This window comes from Hypomesus transpacificus, chromosome 9 (genome assembly GCF_021917145.1).
Source record: "Hypomesus transpacificus isolate Combined female chromosome 9, fHypTra1, whole genome shotgun sequence".
NCBI classification, from domain to species: Eukaryota; Metazoa; Chordata; class Actinopteri; order Osmeriformes; family Osmeridae; genus Hypomesus; species Hypomesus transpacificus.
Window position 1 is genome coordinate 19,425,986 of NC_061068.1, and position 23,673 is coordinate 19,449,658.

The 23,673-nt window shown below is 44.1% G+C and overlaps 2 protein-coding genes across 4 annotated transcripts in view; one reads left to right on the top strand and one right to left on the bottom strand.

Moving 5' to 3' along the window:
• Window positions 1-498, top strand: part of si:ch211-153b23.5 (uncharacterized protein LOC321177 homolog) — a 2,226-nt gene extending 1,728 nt beyond the window's left edge. Inside the window, exons 5-6 of one of the 2 annotated variants that reach the window (XM_047025466.1) lie at window positions 5-21; window positions 168-498. In XM_047025466.1, coding sequence (XP_046881422.1) covers window positions 5-21; window positions 168-360 — 210 coding nt within the window. In that variant the 3' untranslated portion in view covers window positions 361-498. Of the gene's footprint in view, window positions 22-167 lie in introns of both variants that reach the window. The other variant, XM_047025465.1, reaches the window with a different exon arrangement.
• Window positions 499-4,518: 4,020 nt separating this feature from the next.
• Window positions 4,519-23,166, bottom strand: zgc:174917 (uncharacterized protein LOC565650 homolog). Of its 2 annotated transcripts, XM_047024785.1 has the most exons (10): window positions 22,771-23,166; window positions 9,884-9,995; window positions 9,632-9,711; window positions 9,042-9,201; window positions 7,244-7,469; window positions 6,790-7,051; window positions 6,579-6,670; window positions 5,947-6,086; window positions 5,161-5,265; window positions 4,519-4,986 (listed from the first exon to the last, which is right to left on the bottom strand). In XM_047024785.1, the coding sequence occupies exons 5-10, from the start codon at window positions 7,371-7,373 to the stop codon at window positions 4,888-4,890; spliced, it is 828 nt and encodes a 275-aa protein (XP_046880741.1). In that variant the 5' UTR covers window positions 7,374-7,469; window positions 9,042-9,201; window positions 9,632-9,711; window positions 9,884-9,995; window positions 22,771-23,166; the 3' UTR covers window positions 4,519-4,887. The 2 variants fall into 2 exon arrangements, with proteins under 2 accessions (XP_046880741.1, XP_046880742.1); XM_047024786.1 differs by lacking the exons at window positions 9,042-9,201; window positions 9,632-9,711; window positions 9,884-9,995; window positions 22,771-23,166 and adding an exon at window positions 7,943-8,166.
• Window positions 23,167-23,673: the final 507 nt, after the last annotated feature.

Genomic DNA, 23,673 nt, shown 5'->3' on the forward strand with positions numbered 1-23,673 from the left:
ACAGGACAAGGAGTGTAAGATGTACGTCACACTGTGTGAGGAATAGAAGAGTGTGTGTGAGTTGTGTAAATGGGATAACAATTGTGTTCGTGTACTTTCAAAAATGTTAAGATGCATCATATTCGTGCTCTTTTAACTCAAACGTTTATTCTCTCTTCAACCACTAGGTGGCCAAATGCTCAGACTGCAGGTACCATGACAGAGATGGGATGCAAACATGTCAATAAAAATGTGGGACAGGCACACATCGATGTCAAGAATAAACTGGTGACCACCAGTGCCTTTATGTGCAATGCTCCCATTCACGAAATTTATGATGGGATTGGTGTCATGGTTAAAGAAGTACTGAAACTAGCTTAAGGTTGAAATGTAAATAATAAAGTGTTATTTTGCTAGAGAGGTATTCTCTTTTATGTTGCTAAGTTCGACATTCAGACTGTTTGCTGTCATATGCTTGTATTGTTTTAAATTAGAAATAAAAGTAATTTTTTACTTTGAGACTTTCTTACTTATTGTGTGATAATAGCACAATCTTATCAGAAGCTATGGAAGCCTATAGGGGACTATATTGACACGATAATGACATTTCAGAAATACCTTACAATATTCAATAAATGTAGGTGTTATTTGGGATAATATTCAAATGAAAATCCAAACTGCATTTGCATTGTCACTATTTGGAAATGGAAATAAAAACATTTACATGTATACATTTTGCAGATGCTTTTATCCAAAGCGACTTCCAAAAGAGAGCTTTACAAAAGTGCATAGGTCACTGATCATAAAAACGATTTAGCCCCAAACATTGCGGGTAGACAAAACATGAAGCATCCACTAAATAAGTACCAAAGGGAAGAATCCTAAGAGCATGTATTTGAACAAGTTACAATTAAACTATTTTACAACATGAACCTCAAAAAAGTGCAAGGGTGTACCGTTGGAAAAAAACAAAGCCACTAGCAAAAAATATATTACACAGCAAGTACAGTAGTTTTAAGTCAGTTACAACTAACCAACAAAAGCAACAAGTCTCTCAATAAGAGTCATTGTGATCCTGGAGGAAACATCAGGTCTAACCAATCATTCCTAAGTACCGTTGTACTCCCGGAACAAGTGCGTCTTGAGCCTTTTCTTGAAGATGGGGAGACAGTCAGTGTTTCTGATGGAGGTGGGGAGTTGATTCCACCATTTGGGGGCCAGACAGGAGAAGAGCTTGTTGTGTTGGGACCGGGTGCTCTTGAGCGGTGGGACCACCAGACGATTGTCAGAAGAACGTAGGAGGCGAGTGGGGGTGTAAGGCTGGAGCATACAAAAATGTCACCTATGATGATTAGGTGATTAAATGATTTTGTCACCTAATTTTCAAAGACAAAGCTGTGCTATGCAGCGGACAAAATTAAAATGCAATAAGCTAAACAGCGCCCCCTGTCGATGGCTTTTCCATTTTCAAGTCACTACGCTTTTTCAGGGAGAAAATTCAATCATGAAAATGCAGTCTGTTAGATCTCATCAACATTTCTCTGTAGAGCGAACACCACAGGCAACCTACCCTCCAGAGCAACTTACAGTAAGTACAGGGACATTCTCCCCGAGGCAAGTAGGGTGAAGTGCCTTGCTCAAGGACACAACGTCATTTGGCACGGCCGGGAACCGAACCAACAACTTTCTGATTAATAGCCCGACTCCCTAACCACTCAGCCATCTAAACCCCCGGGTTCTCCAAAGCCACGCTTTTTCTATAAAACATTAACACACACAGAGGAGAGTCTTAATACTTAATTACATTAACAAAATTTTTTTTTTAAACAAATAAAACCATGTAATTACCTGTCCAAAAGAAAAACAGCAATCATGGCGTCAATTTTTGATGCTTCGTTTCCCGCAATGCATATGTTGATTCTGTTTTTAGACTGCTGTTGATCCAGACTTTTTTTATTTGTTGATGTTTCTAGTCTTTCTTTTAGTCTTTGCTTTTACCTGTGGTTCAGATCAAATCAAACTTATTTGTATTGCCCTTTTTATAAGCAATGTCACAGAAGGCTTCACCTATGCCCATAGAACTGCCCCTCAACCAACCAAACCCTCAAAGAAGACAAGGAAAAACTCCCAGAAAAGCTCATTTGAGAATAAATTGAAGAAACCTTGGGAAGAACAATTCAGCAAGGGATCCCCTCCTCCAGAGACGGTTGGTGAAAGAGAGTTGCAGAACATAGGCTAAACATAGTCATACATCAAGAAAAATGTAAATGGGCGTTGAAACACAACAATCCAACATTCAACTCGGGTCAGAGTTGGCAAATATCAGTTTAAGCAGTGGTACATTTAGTCATTTAGCAGACGCTCTTATCTAGAGCAACTTAAAGTAAGTACAGGGACATTCCCTTGAGGCAAGGACACAACGTCATTTGGCACGGCCGGAAATCAAACCGGCAACCTCTGATTATCAGCCCAATTCCCTAATCGCTCTGCCATCTGAGTCAGTGGTAGCCACTGGGCTGGGGGCATGTGATTGGCGCAGCATCACGGGACACGGCTGACCGGCAACCAGGCATGTGTTGACAGCTCAACCCCCCACACCACAGGGGAGGTGTGGAGGGGGTTGTGGGGGGATTTAACACAAGGTATGCCCTCCATTGTGTCACGTCCCCATTGCACAGCAACAAGGAACCCGCGCTAACGAGGTGTAATTGTTTGCACAAACAAGTTGCGTGGCAGTGTGCAAATATAGAATGACAGACATGAAGGACATCTACATTTACATTCATGCATTTAGCAGACGCTTTTATCCAAAGCGACTTCCAAGAGACAGCTTTACAAAAGAGCATAGGTCACTGATCATAACAAAGACGTAGCCCCAAACATTGCAAGCAGCCAAAACATGAAGCATACACTGTGAAAAACCAAATGAGTGCCAAAGGGAAGAACCATAAGAGCATGCAGTTAAACAAGTTACAATTAAACAACATGAAACTCAAAAAGTGCAAGAGTGTACCTGTAGAAGAACAATCAACTGTAAAATATTTCACAGCGAGTACAAAAGTTAAAATCTGTTACAACTAACCAACAAGAGCAATCAAGTCTCAATAAGAGTCATTGTGAACCTGGAAGAAACTAACATCAGGTCCAGCCAAGCATTCCTAAGTGCCGTTGTACTCCCGGAACAAGTGCGTCTTGAGCCTTTTCTTGAAGGTGGGGAGACAGTCAGTGTCCCTGATGGATCTTATCATTACATTTGGTTCGAATGCAAGGATTCGTTGATCAATTTGTCGTCTTGTTTCTTCAACATAATTTTTTTTCCACTCCATTTTGACCACTTAAATTATTAAAGGCTATTAGGATGTGAACTTTCAACCAGTATAGCAACAAAAAAAAAATCTGTAAACGATCACACATCCTATCTTTAAAGTAATGCCATTACATTATTTCCAGGCAGCCCAGGACGTTTTAACATTTAAAATTACCTTATTCTATTCTGGGTGCCTTCATATCTTCATTAATGCAAAATATGTCCCCTCTATAACCTCCCTGAAATTAGATTTTTGAAAGGTCTGCTAACTTGAAAACAAAGTGGACAGAAATTCATAAATGTTATTGTATGAATAATTTTTATTAATAAAAATGATAAATCAATGTGTACATGCACACTGTTTTTTCTGTGGTAAGTTAATTTAATTAGTTTTCTTGTAATCTTGAGTTATTCAAGATTAGTAATAGTCATCACACTATATTATTCTGTCATCTTAGGAACCAACGTGCTATTTCAAAATGATAAACCGAGATCTGGAGAAGGTTAATTCAATTAATTCTTGATCACAGGAAAACTGAGTGAATAAAAGGTATGCATGTATGGCCTCTTAGGGCATAGACAGGTGTATATACTTTATTTATTTGTGTGCCTGTGGTGGGAAGGTTTGGGTTAGCATTGATAATTGATGTACCAAAGCACTGTGCTTTGCATCCATTGTGACAATGTATGAAAATATATATTTTGAATTAGTAATGAAAGTTCTGACCAAATCATATGGACACAGCGCAGCTCTGTGGCAGACGTTCCCCCTTTACCTCATCTCCGTATTCATGTTTAACACACACAGCCCATAATAACACTATGACCCAGGTCTCATTGACCCTTGATGTCCTGGATCATTTGAGATTTCGTAAAGGCTACTGCACTGTCCCCATGGAACAATCTCAAGAACGCATTTAGATCTACCAGCCCAACCCCATCTTCCCCATCTCACAAATGTCTAACAAAGTACATTTTTTTATGAATGTTTCAGATTCATTTACTGCATACATTTTATTTTTATTAAGATTTATGTTAATTTGAATATTTATGGAGATTATTTAGGGAAAAGAAGCGCTTAGATGTTCTTGCGAATAATGATAAAGGATAGAGCTATGATTTGAGTATGAAATGTCAGACCACTGATGTTCAGCAAGAGTTTAGGGGTAATAAAATAAATTTGTTGCAAATAATGAATAAATAGTAAAGATTGAATTAAAAAAAGACATTTTCTGCAGTCTTTTTATTTAATATATATACGATTAACAGACACATATTACAGAACATCCGCTGTGTCAGTTGATATACCCATACAGAGCACGTCTTTAAAATGTCACTTTGTTTACCCCTTCACATTTGATACATACACATCTTATTCCACCTAGATTCAAGTAACAGCTTGCTTTAATTTCATTAAAATGTTGAATGGCATTGAATGGCTCAAGTAATGGAAAATAATATTATAGAAAAAACAATAAAGTGGGATACTTCTGCAGAAAGCAACAAAATACTACAGTATTCAAGATAGTATTATGGTTGCCATGGCTCGAATTAAGAAAATAATTTTACCCAGGGAAGGGGAGTTGTTTCCCCATTTTGCATCAGGCCAGTGGAAGCACAGTGCTGCTGGAGAAGTGGTTGAACTGGTCTGTTCCTGTGGCCAACACTGTTGCATGGAATTTCCTGGGGCGGTTAGAGTCCTGAGAGGGTGAGAAAATTACAAGATGAAAGTAACACCATACAAGTGGTTTCTGTTTGCTGAATTATTAAAACTGAATATAGTTTAGTTCAACAGGGAGTAAAAGAGACCAAGTACCAAAGATAGTAAAAGAAAAAGAAAAAAAGTGCTGTTACAATTCGTCAGTGGGTCTTACCTGAATGGGGAAGGCACAGGAGGGGACATAACGAATTACAAAACCACAACGCCTCCTTTGCGAGGTATTAGGATCACTGGCATGAACCAGCAGGCCATCATGGACCTGTCCAGACAAACATTATGACAATATAAAGACAGGCAAAAGATTGGTTCAAGATCATGATAAATTATACTCAGCTACCAATCTAAGATGTATCCGCATTCAGCATTATTGAAATGTACTTATCGCCAGAACTGCATTGATAGTCATAACAGTTTCTCCATATCTTTAAGAAAAGGCTAAAGACGCACTTGTTCTGGGAGTACAACGGTACTTAAGAAAGATTTGCTGGATTAGACACTTATTGAGGGACAAGTTGTGCTTGTTGGTTAGTTGTAACTGATTTAACTACTTGTACCCGCTGTAAATTATTTTATTGCTGCTTGCTTTCGTCCAGGTACACTAGCACTTTCGAGGATCATGTTTTTTATTGTAATTTTTTTAACTACATGCTTTGCTGGTTCTACCCATTGGCACTTATTTGCTTTCACAATGTATGCTTCATGTTTTGGCTATCCTTAATGTTTTTTGGGGCTATCTCATTGTTTATGATCATTGACCTATGCACCTTTTGTAAAGCTCTTTCTTGAAAGTCGCTTTGGATAAAAGCGTCTGCTAAATAAATACATCTAAAATGTAAATCATTTCCAGAAGTTTTGGTATTCAAATAGCTGCCATCACAGAAGTCATTGCATTAATCATCATCATGTAAAACTTGGTAAACTGTTGTAGGGTGTAACTCACCGACATCTGCCCTGCATACAGGGGGCAGAGTACAGCTTTTTCTGTCTGCACTAGCTCCTCAGGAATCTCTTGGTTGACAGACAGCATGTTCCCAGCACGGCTGGCAAGACGGTGGGGCAGGAGGCCGGAGAAATGGGTTCCTGCAAAACACACACAAAGACACACACAGACATACAGAGCATACTCAGACACAGAATGGAAACTCAGACACATTTTCTCTCTGTTAGTCTTCCGGTTGTACAGTCCTTTCACAACAGTTTAAACAAAATATTTTCGAGAAGTTAGTTTATGTATTTAGTTGTCCAAGACTGCATTTGGAAAAAGCATATTGTACTGTAGTGTGAGATGCAGTAATACCATCAACAAAATGTACTTCCTTTGAACCCACAGTGTAGGGTACATCTTACATTTACATTTAGTCATTTAGCAGACGCTCTTACCCAGAGCGACTTACAGTAAGTCCAGGGACATTCTCCCAGAGGCAAGTAGGGTGAAGTGCCTTGTCCAAGGACACAACGTCAATTGGCACGAACAGGAATCGAACCAACAACCTTCTGATTCATAGCCCAACTCCCTAACCGCTCAGCCATCTGACCCCCCTGATCTTAATATAGAATCTGTAATTTCAATACCTGGGATAACCTGCAAGGCACCGTTGTCTTGTAGTGAGTCATCCAAGGCCAGCCAAACAGAGAGGACTGGACCACCAGCTATGCCCCAATACCTTTAAAAACATATAAAATATTGTTAATATGTTTCAAATATTTTTCACTATTCAAGCATATTAATAAAACCAATGTGTAGACATTTGTAAACACAGTCATTATGGTAGCGTTAACAAACCTCATATCCTGATGCCAGGCAACATAGGGCAGCCCAGTCTTCTCTTCCTTTGCCTCGACTCTCACTTCCTGCTCCTCTCCCACATCACTTTCTGCCTGGTTACCTACAGGGTACTTGCAGATGAAGCGAGAGTCAAGGAGCAGGACATCAGGGCCCAGGCAAGCCATTACAATTTGGAGAAGACGTGGGTGTTTAGCCAGACTCATCACCCAATCATACTGCTGGTGGACATTGTGGAGACTGTACTGGGTGTAGTCCTCTCCTGAACACACACACACATCAAAAACAAACACACATGGCAATGTGATATAAAGGTTTTTCAAATCTCCCCATCTCTTGTTCCTTCCCTCTCCTACCTTCTGCCCCAATCCTCCCCCTCTCCTCCTTTATCCTTGTTTCCCTTCAATCCACATTCTGAATCCATTTACTCTTTCTCATGCCTCCTAGCACTCACCAAACTCCCTCTCTAGTTCTGCGAAGGCCAGTCTGGCCTGCCTCAGCTCTGTCTCATCTAGGATTGGGATGCCAGAGAGGTAGCCCTGCATCCTGTAGGTCTCCTTCAGCTCTGTCATTAAGGTGGACATCTCTGCTGGTTCTAGTAATGGTGATTGTGATGGAGGTCCTAATCTCTCTCTCTGTTGACTCTGTCAACTCCACTGGATCGGGACCGCTTTTATAACCTGCAGAGAGAGAGAGAAAGAGAGAGAGAGAGAGAGAGAGAGAGGAGGGAGTGTGTGAGAGATTTTTTTTTAACTCTCCTTAAAACTCTGTCCTGACTCCTGTTCTTGCTACAGGAGTAGTCAGATATAGTTATTTATGTAGAAAGAAAATAAGAAGAAAAAATAAAGACTGCCGCAAAAGGGTATCCAGTCATGACCAGGAGACCTTCTGTATCACAAGGAATTCATGTACATCTGTATTTTACAAACACATAAACATGCACACACACTATGTCTTACCTGTGAATATATAAAGATGATGAGTTCTTTATTAAAGTTTCTTTTTAAAGTTAAGATTTACTGTAGGTCATAGTAGAGAGAAGGACATCGGGCAGAGAGAGAAAAGAGAGAAGCGTGTAAAAAAGAGTAAAAGAGTGAGAAAGAAAACAGAGAGAGTGAATGCAGCAAAGACAACTATTTGCTCTCTTCCATACCTTCGAAGCCAGGCACTCTGTTTTCTTATCTTTTCTCTGTACTATTTCGGTTTTCTTTTCTTTTTCTCTGTACTGTTTCTGTTTTTTTCTTTCCTTGCTTGTCTATAATTATGGCCTCCAATGTGTGAGTGATACACGTCCACTTGTCTAACTGCCCTCTTTATACTATGGTTATGGTTAAAGGCTGAGTCATAGGATTTTCCAGATTTACATCTTCAGCAAATAATGAAAGGTGAAATAAGTGCTCTGTTTGTGATTTTCCATTGTCCTTCCTTATACTTTGGAATTTTGTCTCCATGTGTCACATGGCTGTGACAGAATTGGGGAAGTGTTAGCATTGCTATACTTTCCATACTCTACCATCTTATTGTTCCTTAACATGTATCTACTTGACACAATATTTTCATTTTGTGTCAAGTTTTTGTCGGAACAAATCAGGGAGGGTGGAAAGGCAAGAGTAAAGAAGAAAGGATAGAAGTGAAGAAATGTCAATGTCAAAAGTGGAGGCATTGATTGTGTAAAGACATTAAAGCTATTGAATGATAAAGGTTTTTTTCAATCAGGTTTATCTTTATGGACTTTAGGACATCTTGTGAACCCTTGGGTAAGGGGTTGAATGTTGTCATCTTGATCTCTCACTCACTCTTTCTATGTCTGTCACAATAACATTTTGGCTTTATTTTATATGTCCAGTAAGACATTAATGTATATTAAATGATATAAGCATTTGAATAGCATATTCATCTTTAAAGATGGATATGGCTTTTATTTCCCTTTGACCTCTTACTTTTATTCTTTTTTTGTTGTTGCAATTAACAGTGGAAAAGTTCAAGACGTTCAACTTTTAAAATACCATTATAATTCATTATTATTAAATACGAGGTACAGAAACAGAGATGAAGATTATGTTAAACTTCACTTGACAATCAATTTGTTGGAGTGAACATTTTGTGCATATCGCATAAGATTCTGACACAAAATCCCAAATGAAAAACAAAGAACAACCACCTCTCTTAATCTAACTCCTGACAAGTCAGTGTATGACAGTGTTTGGGACACAGTGGGTGATGGTGTTCACGATTTGGAGGAAAATGCTCACCATTCTGCTTCCTCCTATGGTCTTTATTGCCCCCTGTTTGTAAGTGATTGTCATTGCAGCGATGGATCAAGACAGGGTCGCAAGGCATGGGGACAAAGTAGGACCAGAAATATTTTTCAGCAGAAATACTTGCTTGTCCGAGCGTCTTCCATGTAAACAACTGAGGATGAAAGACAGAGATAGAGATTACCGATTGCGATGCCCCATTCTTCCATTCTTAGTAGTGAGCAGACAAGAGAACAAGGGATGTGTGTAAATAAAAGATTGGTACCCCATAATATCATGTATCTCTTTGTAAAGCGCTTTGTGCTAGTTTTGTGACTAAATATATCAATTGACTGAAACACCTACTCTGACTGATGAATGTATCATGCACATAACTGAAATTGATCTAACACCGGATTTTAAGCTATGTAGAATGTCAAACAGGGCCCTCTGGCCATTTAACTCCTCTAAATGGGGAACTATAGAACCATTTGGCCAATCCTGTTTGCTCAAAGCCATGTACTCCCATAATCTCCCAATGAGACTCATTCTGAACTGCAGCTTTGTGTTTGCCCTGCTTCATCCTCGCCAAATCAGGTATCAACCTCTCTATATTTAGCACATTCATCCAGGATCGGTGCGGCCTCCTCTGCGTCGCCGACCACACCATCCAGCTCCTGGGTTGCTGGTCAGGTAGAGCAGATGTTGTTCTTATATTAGTCAAGGTTGTGGTCACTTGATGATGGTGACAAAAACACCAGACGATATTACAATTAGCTATGGGTGTTGTGTTTAAGAACCAATAGAAATGTGCATGAATGGCCAATCTTCAACGTCTATCTGGCTGGTTAGCAGACCTGTTCTTGCAGTAGCACATTCTGTCATCTCATCTCGCCTTTCTTCTTCCACAGTTTTTGGTTCTGCATGAGCGTGGTTGTTGCATTCTGTCTGATAATCAGCCTCATATATCTGGGGATGTTAGGTTCACAGGATGCACAGGATGTTAGCTGTAACCTTGACCTGAACTGAAAAGAGCAGTTAGAAACTGAAATATAAATAAGTGAAATTAGCCCACTCTTCCCTTGTAGTATTATATTATTATATTTTTATACTATTTTAAATAGACAACTTGTGGTTGTCACCATCATCCATTACTGTGTCTTATTTGTGTCTTCGTCAGGGGCGTTGCTTGATATAAAGCACTACGGGGGCATAGGCCCCCCATTATTCTGCAACACAGTCAGGGCAGGACTTACTGAGTGGCTTGTTCACGTGCGGTCAATGATGGTTGTGATTTATAATGGAAAGGTGCGCAGGACCTAAATATTTCTGTGCATAGGTGCTTTTCAAGTTTTGGCCGTACGGCATCTTCTGGTATAAGCTGCGCAATCTTTTATACATGAGGCCCCAGGTCCTTCAGTGTCTTACTCCAACAATGCGTAATGAATAAAAAATCTGTGTTTTGATTTTATCCAATTTTGGCTAACTATAAACTGACCAACTACTAAGATACCACATTTTGATCATGTCATCGAGGGGTCTTGTGCTATAAAAATGTGTATCGGACTTGGTAGGAAAGATTTCAGTATGAAATAACTGTATCTGAGTATTTCGCATTTTTGTTCATTGGTGTGTAAATCAATTGTAGGTAATTGTGACAACGTTTTTGGGGACCTTTTGGGGGGACTTTTAACTACCTTTTAAACTCATAAACTCCTCAAGTATGTGAATATGCCAGTAACCTGGCAGATAATACATTTAAGTAGACAAGCATTTCCTCAATTTGAAGTGCACTTTGAAGGATCGCCATAAAAAAACCCTCTTGGCGTTTCATGCAATGTCTGAAGCATTCCAAAGAGGAATCACTGTTGGTTTATTTTTATGACTGATTATTGCATTGAAGAATGACGTTTTCAATCATGGCCATCATTAAGTTGTCATTTTTTTGTTGGTTGTTGTTAATGTGAACAGAGGAAAGTAGCTTGGATCTCGATGAAACTCAACTGGCAGGCTTTTGGTGTAATACAAGTTTTGTTCTCTAGTATCTGTTGGCAGAGGGTGAAAACTGATGCAAAAGCTTTGAGTCTTAGTTTGTGAAAAGAAACAATGCTGTCAAGGGATGTAGTCAGGAACTCACCACAAGGAAATGTTTCTTATCAGAATTCACATTTAGGACTGTTATTATTGACTGGCATTGCCAGGGAAGGACTTAGGGTGGTGGGGGGCCCTGGGCTTGAGTAATATCCAGGCTCTTCCTTCTATACATGACTTTAAATAGAACAACATGATTCATCAGAGAAGAGGAACCAAATATGATCACAGAGGGAGGAGGTGAAAGGAGCAGGAAACTAAACATTGAATAAGCTTATTTTAGATGCATGTATTTTCTTATTGGAGCTTCCTGATTCCTGACTAGTGCCCTGACCCTTTCTGTGACACCACACCAATCACGTTTTTTGATTTCAGTCACATAACATCCATGCTAAACCTAGAGTCAAAGTTCTGTGGACTAGACATTGTCATAGCAGAGAAGAAAACGCTCTGGAGTTTTGATGTCCCACATTACCAAATGTCCCAGATTACCCGAATTCACTACCCTATCTATTGTAGGTTTTTCATTTCAAGGAAATTATCCAAAGGTTTGTGTCAGTAAGCATTTCGAGATATTGCTCGTAGAATTTGGGATAATTGTTTTCGGGTGACTTTTGTAAAAAAGAAGAAAAAAAGAAAAGAAAACAAATCTAATTTAGGCAAATTTATTTTTTCTTACCTGCCCATGGGCGTAATTATATGGGGGGACAGGGGGACACGCCCCCCCCCAATATTTAAAGAAGGACAATTTGTCCCCCCCAATATTTGCTCATACTGTGTGATTATGCGGGCAATATCGATGACTGCCAGCCTACGTCTTACTTTCCAGCTCTGAAAATATCAAATCCCGACCAGTCCATTTCCCAAATCCATTGGACTTGCCTTAGGCTACACTATACATTAACAAAACCTATTTCTCCTGAAATCCATGTCATGTTTTCCCTACAGCTTATACGTCAATGAGTGAGTTAGCAGCGCAACATCAGACAGACATTTGGCAAGTATTTATGGACGGTAAATATCCAGTATTTGGATAACATAATCCCTGAGATAAGGACTAGCTGAATTACACTAGAATTTTGAGAGAATTGTTGAATTAGTGCAATTTTTTTTTGCAATACTATACAGCTTGTATTGGACCTTTGACAAGCTAGCTGACGGCATCCTATACAGGCTAGCATGTAGCCTGGCTTTACAGCAAACTGGGATAGCAGTCATATACCAGGGGATACCAGGGGTGGGCAACCCTGGTCCTCGAGGGCCGGCCCTCATTCAAATGAATGGTCATCGCCCGGCTTCCACAGAGCTTGATAACGACACATTCATTTGAATCAGGTGTGCTGGAGCAGGGAAAAAATCTAAAACATGCAGGACAGCGGCCCTCAAGGACCAGGGTTGCCTACCCCTGGGCTAGTCAAACGTTCCAAATAGGAGGGGTCAAGGCCGGAGCAATTTCTGATAGCATATTTGGCAAAAGCTGTATTAACTATGTACTCAAAGCTCATAGTGTATTAACTAAGTTAAATAGTGGAAACTATTAGTAAATAATGGAAACCGAACATACTGCTGCTTGTTGCCCAATTGCCTGTATTGTGTAAACAAAACAACAACAAACTAGTAATGTTGTCACAGCAACTTTCAACTTTCCTGAAAATATGTTGTATACAATGGGGACATCTACTGGTAAAAAGTTGAAACGACAGATACATTCTTAGATGTCAACAGGATGACACTTCTGTAATATAGACTACCAGAGAATGTCTAATATAGAATGTCTAATATAGAACAACAACAACTTATAGAGGGTTTTCACCTACGTCACGTTCTGGGCGGTAGCCCGGATGCGCGGCCATTGTGGAGGCACTAGGTGTAAACAAACTGAACCGAGTGCAATGGAGTATTGTGCGCTCATTTGCAATGGAGTATTGTGCGAAAAGCTCATCAAATCGCGTCCAAAATGCAAAGGCATAGAGGGAAGGACTTGGACCACAAGAAAAGGCACAATATTTCGGTACATTAAAATGTATTGGCGGTGCAGATCCCTACGAATTAGCTCCCTCTTCTTGGATCCGTGACGACCCGGTGATTCTTCCTTCAGTTGCATATCCCGATAGTCAACAACCTGGTTTTCTCGCCGAGCCCATACACAGCGGAAGACCTTAAATCCTACAAAGGTTTGGAGGCCTATAGCCAGATGGTGTGTGGATGGGTGAGGGAGACGCAGTACCAAGTTATCAACGACTGTTGTGTTGTGAAGACCAAAGTAAGTAATGCAATAACGTCTTTAGCCAACCTAACCTTAACTGTATGATATCATTGCGATACTCAAGGTGTAGCCAAGACTCTCAAACGTGTTTTTTCCCTCGTAGATCTTGGTTAAGCATTGCCAACCACAAGTAGTTCTAAATCCTTTCCTTTGATAATCTCTGGCATTCCTCTCCCTGGTTTTTAATAACTTTTGGAAGTCGATAATATTCCAAATGTTTTCCCCGATCTGTCCTATTGGTACAACCTGAAACACGGCAATAATTAACAATTTTCCTTGACGACGTTCGGTATATACTGTAACGATGGCGCTAGGGGTCTATATTGGAGTGGATGCGTAATAATCGGACGCAGAGAAGAAGACCTTTTTATCCTGTGTCCCATACACCGCTCGACTACAGGTTTTATTACTACACCACCAATCACATGTGAATGCCAACAACAAGTCATTAACTCACATACAATTCACAGTTATGGCAACAACGATAACTTATAGTTACTAATATCCATACATCATCCACTGACAAACCTAATTGACAGAACAACAACACTCAACTCAAACATGCATACAACATTAACCAAACATGAAACAAGTATGTGAATTGCGCCACCCACAATCCTTTGCGCCAACAGCGCGAGTTAACACGCGACCAATCCGTGGGTCGCTACATAGCCCCCACCTGAGGGGTCAGTCGTCCCCGACAACCCCATCACCCAACAGGTAGTCTCTTAAGTGTCCTGGCCGTAACCGCCGCCGAGTTGGCCTCCTGGGACTGGTAGAAGGTGCCATAGGGGGGGGGTTACATTGTCCAGTGGGAATGGTGCCGCTGGTGTCGTTCTCTGCTCCACCCGTCTCTGGAGCAAGCGGGCGATATGGTGATAGTCTGTCCTGGTGCAGCACCACCACACGCCCCCGACCAGGCATGCGCACCCGATACACCACCTCAGAAACCCGTTCCATAACCTCACTGGGCCCCTGCCAGTGACTGCATAGCTTGGGTGACACCCCCTTCTTACGAGTAGGGCAATACACCCAGACCTTGTCACTGGGCTTGAAGGTCAGCTTCCGACACCGGGTGTCGTAGGCTCTTTTCTGCCGCACCCCAGAGTTAGCCTGGGCCTGACGAGCGTACTCATGGACTACTTGGAGGCGATCTATCAACCTCCGGTAGTAATCCATCTCCTTTCCTCCAGCAATCTCCGGCTCGGGCGGGGTCCCGAAAACCAAGTCCACCGGTGTCCGTAATTCCCGCCCAAACATGAGGGCAGCTGGTGTGCACTGGCTGGACTCTTGGACGGCCGTCCGGTACGACCACAGGACCAGGGGCAGGTGGCGATCCCAGTCCCGCTGATGTTGGCTGGTCAGGATGGCGAGCTGGGTAGCCAGGGTGCGGTTGAACCGCTCCACCAGCCCATCGCTCTGCGGGTGGAGAGGTGTCGTCCTCGTCTTGGATACTCCCAGCCGTCGGCAGACCTCGCTAAAGACCTGGGACTCGAAGTTCCGCCCCTGGTCACTATGGAGTTCCGCAGGGACCCCGAAGCGGGCAAACATCTCCTCTACCAGCCTTTCCGCAGTTGTGGTGGCACTCTGATCCGGCACCGCGTATGCCTCCGGCCATTTGGTGAAATAATCCATGGCCACGAGGACGTAGCGGTTGCCGGAATCAGTCGCTGGAAAGGGCCCAAGTATGTCCACCGCTACTCGCTCCATCGGAGCCCCCACCAGGTACTGCTGCAATGGGGCATGGGAGCGCTGCGTTGGCCCTTTCTTAGCAGTGCAAAGGTCACAGCAGTGCACATACAGCTCCACGTCCCGTCGACAACCTGGCCAATAGAATCGGCCCCTGAGGCGGCGGAGGGTCTTGGCGATGCCGTAGTGCCCCGCCCCCACCGAGCCATGGACGGTCTGAAGGACCTGTTGGCGGAGTTCACGGGGTACCAGCAGCTGTAGGAGGTCGCTTCCCCGGCCAGGAGCTTTCCACCTCCGGTGCACCAGCCCGTCATGGAGCTCCAAGTTGCCCCACTGTGATTGGTAAGCCTTAACCTCCGGTCCGTGGGCAGACACTTCTGTCCATTCGGGACGCCGCCCCGTCGCCAGCCAGTTGATTACCACCGCCAAGGTTGCATCGGCCTCCTGGCATTGTTGCAGCTGAGCGGAGGTCCATGGAGAACTCCCCTCGCAGTCAGCTGTCTGAATGGCTGCCACCGTCAGTGGTTGGTCCCGCTCCTCTTGTCGTTGGCAATACCGACATTCCAAGACTGCACAGGGGCGGCGGGAGAGGGCGTCAGCATTAGCATGCAACCGCCCTGGTCGATGCTGGATCTCGAAGTCATACTCCTGTAGGGCCTCCAGCCAGCGAGCCACCTGGCCCTCCGGGTTCTTAAAGTTCAACAGCCAGGTAAGGGAAGCATGATCGGTGCGCACAAGGAAATGGCTGCCATGCAGGTACGGCCGGAATTGTCGCAGTGCCAGGACCACTGCCAGCAGCTCACGCCGGGTTCACTTCGCGCTCCACCCCTCCAACACTCTGGGACAGTACGGCGCCAACTCCCACGTTGCTGGCATCAGTGTCCACGATGAAGGGCTGTTCCGCATCTGGGTAGGCCAAAATGGGAGCCTCGGTAAGGTCAGTTTTTAGCTGGGTGAAGGCTCCGGCACACACGTCGTCCCAGTCAAAGGGCTGTCCCTTGTCAGTCAGTCGATGGAGGGGTTTGGCAATCGTGGCGAAGCCCCGGACGAAACGCCGGTAATAGGACGCCAGGCCCAAGAAGCTCCGCAGTTCGGTGACGTTGGCAGGGGGTGGCCAATTCTGGACTGCGGCCACCTTAGCGGGGTCGGTAGCTACCCCGTGCGCGCTGACCACATGGCCCAAGAACTGCGTTTCTCTTGTCAGCAGGCGACACTTGGCAGGGTTCAACCGCAACCCAGCCTGACGAATGGCTTCAAAGACCTCTTGCAGGTTACCCAGGGCTCGGTCAAAGTCGCTGGCATGCACCAGCAGGTCATCCAGGTATACCACACAACGACTCCGTGGTATTTCAGCCAGTACCCTCTCCATCAGCCGTTCGAACGTCGCTGGTGCATTACAGAGTCCAAACGGCATAACACGAAACTGCCACAGTCCCTGTCCAATGGTAAAGGCAGTCTTTGGTCGTGCGTCAGGGGCCAACTCCACCTGCCAGTAGCCACTACGCAGATCAAGGGAACTGAACCAGCTGGAGCCTGTGATATGGTCGAGGGCATCATCTATGCGAGGGAGGGGGTAAGAGTCCTTCTTGGTCACCGCGTTGAGACGTCGATAGTCCACGCAGAACCGCCAGCTGTCATTCTTTTTTCGAACCAGGACAGCTGGTGCGGCCCACGGACTGTCAGAGGGCTCAATTACCCCAGCAGCAGCCATCTCCCTAACTTTGTCTTCTGCCACCTGTCGCTTGCCGAGGGCCAGCCGGTGAGGCCGCAGGCGGATGGGTTGGGCGGTACCGGTGTCAATGGAATGCTGAACCAACCCCGTCCGCCTACAGTCCTCATCCTTTGCTGCAAAGATATCTGCATAGTCCTCTAGGAGGTGCCTCAACTGGCCGCACTGCTGTTGGTCAAGGCCATCACTGCTGCGGCGGCAGAGTTCCCTCACCGCCTCAGACGTCTCCGCCGATGTATGGTTGGTAGGCTGACCTGGCATGGAGTCGCTGGTGGCAGCTGTTTGGCAGCTGGCTTGCTGGTCTCTGACCTTTGTGTTCTTGTCCTGGCCGGCCTGGAGCGCCACAGTCTCCCCACCAAGGGTGATGGCTGCCCTCAGGACATCAACATAGGCACCCCAACGGGACAACAGGTCCAGGCCGATAATGCACGAGTCCTGAATATTGGCAAGCCAGAACTCGTGCTCCGCCTCCTGGTTCCCAGCCTGGATCCGCAGATGCTTCTTCCCCTTTGTAGCAGCCTTCTCCCCTGTCACCGTCACCAGGTTCGTGTCTGACTTTGCCCATGCGCCGGAGAGCGTCCCCATGGTTCCTGGAAGGACGCCAGGACGCACCAGTGAGACGGTAGACCCCGTGTCTACTAGAGCTTGGCAGGGTTGGCCATCAAGCCAGCAGTCCAAATACAGTCCCTTAGTGTGGCCTACACGACCAATCAACAGTTCTTGGCTTAAGGGAGGGGCCAACGATTGGGGTGGCGGGCCCCTCACTGCGCCACCCCCCCGTCGTTTCCCGTCTGCTGTGGTGCTCTGGAGACTGGTGCTGGTGCTGGGCAGTCACGGGCAATGTGACCAGGTTCGTCACAACGATAGCACCGAAGAGTGGATCGAGGTCGACGGTTCCCAGCTGGGGCTGGCCGCCGCTGAAACTGCACCTGACAAACTGGCTCGGCCTCCTCACCCTCACAGTCGATGGCCCGGACGTGTGGAAGGGACAGCCGTGGGGCAGCCTGAGTGCAGAGCACCGCCTCTGCCCGTACCGCTTCTTGAAGAGCCCCCTCCAGGGTTCTGGGCATGGTGAGACGCACATGCTGGCGTAGCTGCTCTGGCATAAGCCCCTTGAGGAATGCATGGAGAGCCAGCTCCCCTCTTGCAGCGGCGTCGAACATTGGATAGCCATGGCGGGCGTAGAGCTGGATATCTGCGGCGAAAGCGCCCAAACTCCCTCCCTCCTGGCGGCGACAGCTGGCTAGCCTGTCCCTACTCTGGTCAGGGAATGGTGGCTGCCCGAACCGCCTCTCCAAGGCCCCGGTCAAGGTCTCCAGGTTCCGCTGTTCTCCCGGGGTCAGATCCAGGAGCACCTGCAGCGCATTTCCCTCCAGCGCCAGGGCAAGATGAGTGGCGGCTTCCTCGCTGCTCCAACCACCATGCCACACTGCCAACTGGAACTGGGCAAGATATGGCTCCAGGAGCGTCTCTCCATTGAACTTGGGCACCTTCGCTGGTGTTCTTGGCATGGCAGTGGAACGGGGCAGGATGGCCCCAACATCCACCTGTGGGGACGCCCCAGGTAGGTCAGGTTGGATGTCCACAGCTATGGCTGTGTGTTCTGTGGTTCCACTCCCGGCCTCTAGGGGGCGACAAGGCCGTGGCACACTGGACCCATCAGCGTGGGACGACGTTCTTGCCCTGGAACGCTCCATCTTCAGCCTACGTTTCTCCAGGTGTAGCTGAGTCCTCTTAATGGTCTCTTCAAGATCTGCGATTTCTTCCTCCATCCTGCGTGGTTGCGCCATCCCACTTCTGACACCAATGTAACGATGGCGCTAGGGGTCTATATTGGAGTGGATGCGTAATAATCGGACGCAGAGAAGAAGACCTTTTTATCCTGTGTCCCATACACTGCTCGACTACAGGTTTTATTACTACACCACCAATCACATGTGAATGCCAACAACAAGTCATTAACTCACATACAATTCACAGTTATGGCAACAACGATAACTTATAGTTACTAATATCCATACATCATCCACTGACAAACCTAATTGACAGAACAACAACACTCAACTCAAACATGCATACAACATTAACCAAACATGAAACAAGTATGTGAATTGCGCCACCCACAATCCTTTGCGCCAACAGCGCGAGTTAACACGCGACCAATCCGTGGGTCGCTACAATACTTCAGTGCCTGTGCTTTGTTGTGATGCGGAGTGCCTCCAATATGGCGACTTCCGGTCTGATTCCGGTCTGATTCTGACACTGACGCGTCGTGAAAACCCTCTATCGGAGCCTGTTTCAGGAGAGCCTTGCCACTCCCTATTAAGCCCCATTGTACCGAATGTGTCTGCAGTTCCACAAAAGTTCCACTGGGGGTGATCGCGAGAGAGTGCATGTTGAATGGGAGTCTATGGTAGCCTGACATTGTCATACTCATAATTCTAGTCAGAATATGAGTCTGAAAACTCTCCGTTGGGCTGTGACTACGGGGCGTGTTTCAACCGAACTCGTAAAACAAATGCCTCTTCGCTCAATTGGATAGACCTACAACCAATCAGAGCAACGTAATATGTTGTTTTTTGAAAACGAATTCAACCCAAGCGCTCTTTTGTGACGTTGTTGATTACGTTACTGTTGATCATCTGCTGTCCATCATCGTTTATACCATGGTCTGGGTGAATACTCAATTCTGATTGGCTGCAGGGGTGTACATTATAGGGTGATAACGGACACCTACTGCGTCATTGCAGAAAAACTGTCTTTTCACCGTTCTAAATTATTCCGCTAGGAGCCTGCACAAAATATCTTAAATATGTAACCACAACAACAGTGACGTACTCAAAGCCTCCATTTACAATAAGGGAAAGACTTTAACAAGCTAACTTGTATTTACAACAATGAGTGACTTCAATATTTATTTTAATTTATTTGAAAAATGTTTATTTTCTGAATGTAGTGTGTCAGTGTCACGTAACCGCTAATCTCACATGCCATTCGCTATTCACCTCGCTAGTCAATCTACTTCAGACAGTCTGCGGCCAACACGACAGTAGCAGCAACTCTACACATGGCCGATTATTTTCTTCTTAAAAATCTTGATTTTATTTGGGGACAATAACATGGCTTGATAGCTGGCTAGTCTTGTTGTTAAACATACTGTCAAATTATAATCACTGATTGGAGAAAATGTCAACTTTGATGCGATCATCTCACATCCATTTGCTATTTAACTCGCTCCACAGGCTGCGGCCATACTGTATAGTGATGGGAAGTTCGGTTCTTTTTACTGATTCGGTTCTTTGAATCTCGTTCAGTAAAATGAACGAATCTTTTTTCGAGTCATTTGTTCATTTCAGGGGGGGGGGGGGGGGGGGTTGGGGGCTATACGTCCACTGCAAAGGACGTATAGCCCCTATACGTCCACTGTAGGTTAGTGCATGACATGTGCACCAGCAAATACTATTTCAAAATAAATTCCTGCATTAAAATAATGTATCATGAGTTTGTATGATTTGGTCATGTATTATCACACTAGCATTTAATTATCACGTCAAACAATTACACTGCACTAAACTGTAAGTGTAAATGTAAAGTGAAAATAACAAAACCAGTCAGTATGATGACTTGAGCGAATATCATTCATTCACGTCTTACTAAAACAGCGGCCACGCGAAAGGGAATAAGGAAACTGTTTCCTCTACTAAAAAATACAATGCGGGTCACGTGAAAAAAGGATCCAAAGACTCGTAGAAAGACCGAGTCGGGGAAGGAACTAATCATTCGTTTCCTCTAGCTACAGAGCCTATGCAGGTCACGTGAAAAATGATCCAAAGACTCGTAGAAAGACCGAGTCGGGAAAGGAACGAATCGTTCGTTTCCTCTTGCTACAGCCTATACAGGTCACGTGAAAAATGATCCAAAGACTCGTAGAAAGACCGAGTCGGGAAAGGAACGAATCGTTCGTTTCCTCTAGCTACAGAGCCTATGCAGGTCACGTGAAAAATGATCCAAAGACTCGTAGAAAGACCGAGTCGGGAAAGGAACGAATCGTTCGTTTCCTTTTGCTACAGCCTATACAGGTCACGTGAAAAATGATCCAAAGACTCGTAGAAAGACCGAGTCGGGAAAGGAACGAATCGTTCGTTTCCTCTAGCTACAGAGCCTATGCAGGTCACGTGAAAAATGATCCAAAGACTCGTAGAAAGACCGAGTCGGGAAATGAACGAATCACTCGTTGAGAGGACTCGTTACTCCCGAGTCCTTATAAGGATTCGTTCAAAATGAACGAATCGTTCACGAACGACACATCACTAATACTGTAGCCCTAGTACTAGTATAAGGCCGATATTGTTCGTGAAAATCTTGATATTGATTTTGGGACAGTGACATGGCTGGTTAGCTAGCAAATCTTATTGTCAAACATACTGTAAAATTATATTTACTGTTTGTCAACCGTACACAATGTTATTGGCTTTGAATCCTGCTAGCCTAACGTTAGCTTTTGGGCTAATAGCTCAGCCAAAGGAAAGCCGGTGTTGGTTGTATGAGCTGAGCGGACTATAAATATCTGAGTTGGCCAACGTTGAAAAACGTTAGATTTCTATTGCAAAACGCCTTAAAACATAAATTAATGTTTGTAAAAAAAAATCGTTGGCAAGTGACCATGGTATAAGCGGGATAATGCCCTTCGAGGTGTCCAATATCATCTGATAACGGACTCCGCTGCGCGTCGGACGGTTTACACCTCCGCATCGTCCGTTATCAGATGATATATGACACCTCGTCGGGCATTATCCCTTACATATAGCCCGCCCTGGCAATTTCATTGGTACGCCCAGATTTTGTATGATACGCCCATGTTTTCTGTAGTTGTTCCCCAATACGAGTAGCCTGGCTGCCTGGTGCTTAACATACGTCACATACTTTGTTGCTCTGATTGGTTGTAGATCTATCCAATTGAGCGAAGAGGCATTTGTTTTCCAGGCTCGTTTGAAACACGCCCTGTAGTCAAAGCCCAACGGAGAGTTCTCAGACTCATATTCTGAATAGAATTATGAGTATGACAACGTCAGGCTACAATACGAGACCCTCCAGGCCCAACTTCCCGACCAAATTTTGTTGTGGGCGGGAAGAAGTTGGGCTGGCAGCCAGGCTAAAATGTAGGCCTACATTGACAAAATGATTGACACCCCTAACTTGATGTTTGGTAGGACAGCCTTTAGCCAAAACTAACTGCAACCAAGAACTTACTGTATCCAGGGATGGTTGAAATTCATGCACCTTTCTACTGGCATTTTGATCCACAGAGCTAAATGCTCCCGTTCTTCCAGATTTGAAGAGCGCTTTCTCACAAGATGTCTTCACAAGTTTTCAATAGATCCAAACTGATTACTTGCCCCTTTAGAACAGTATTGCTAATCAGTTTGAGCTTATACCTTTCCAGGGTTCTTTAAACTGGAACATGATACATGGCTAGTGTGTCTGACAGACGATTCCTATTTTCTTAATTTTTTACATGTTTGGCACACAGTGACACAAAACAGAACAGTAAGTCTTCTCTATTAAAACGAGCAATGAAAACAATTTGTGTGATATCTCAATTGCAGGCAGCGAGTTCAGATCAAAAGTAGGCTACATGAGAATGCTCTGATGGAGATTTAAGGATTTTAACTGGGAAGTTTTTAGATTTTTGGGGATATGCAAATATTTTGCCAGATATTCAGTTTTGTATAAAATAGCCTAGATACGTATTCAAAAAGTACATTTTAATTTACTGGGAGAAAAAAAGGTCCAAGCTCCGACTTTTGTGGTACATTGGCTAGGCCTGCCTTTCTAAAAATGGTTGTGCTGAATTGCGCACATTAATGAGGTGGATCAAAAACTTTGGTGATGCAAACAATATTTGTTGAAAAATAATTGAAAACGTGTACATTTAGCATATGCCATGTTTAGAAATCACAACTCCTTACCTTTTACGTGCCATCTAGGCTTAACTGTTCAGTCCACTGTCCAGCATAAAACGAAGCACGGAATATAACTGTGCGTTTATTTTAACCCCTTTGTCAATGATAGGCATCCAATTATTCTCCTTTACACAACCAACACATATCTGTGGAAAAGAGGACAGCAATTTATTATAAATTAGAGGACATGTTACAAGTCTCTTAGTAAATCTTGCAGCCTGCCATGTGGTGCTTCTCACAAATGTTTGAATCATTTCCTTGAGGAAGCGTAAATCACTGCAACAGCTGTGCATTTTTTTTAAGACTGGGAAATTAATGACTTGTGGTCATCATTTTGGTGACGAGAAAAGATTGAAACATCTGTGATGTAATTGAAGATAATCAGGAATGATACTGGATGTTGGACGAAGTGTTTTGATGGTCGTTTTTAGGAACTGGCCTCACAGTCCCACCAAGGTCTAACAAAGTGTGTAGCCGTTGTGAAAAGCAAGTGGAAATGGGAGGACCAGTGAAAAATGGAAGTCTGAACATCTGGGATTAGCATTTTCTTATGACAGTTTTGCTTAAATTTACATATCAGCAATTAGTTCATGTGAAACTAAATACAAGCACTATCAGTGTTAACATCTGGCCACTTGTACAGCAGCTCCTTTGTTTGCTTAGTTAAAGATCATATCTCAGGGATATCATGCAAAAATACATTCATCTCCTGATAAAATACCAATTTCGTGTTTCGACCATTACCTCATGCTATATAATAACCCGAATTAAGTGATCCGACTATATGCAGGAGCAGCTGGGATTTCATTTAATTGCTACAAAAATTATTCTTCACGCTCCCACATGCAAATGACTCCCAAACCTTCATGCCCCTCAAAGCATCAAGGGCAAAAACACACATTATTTATT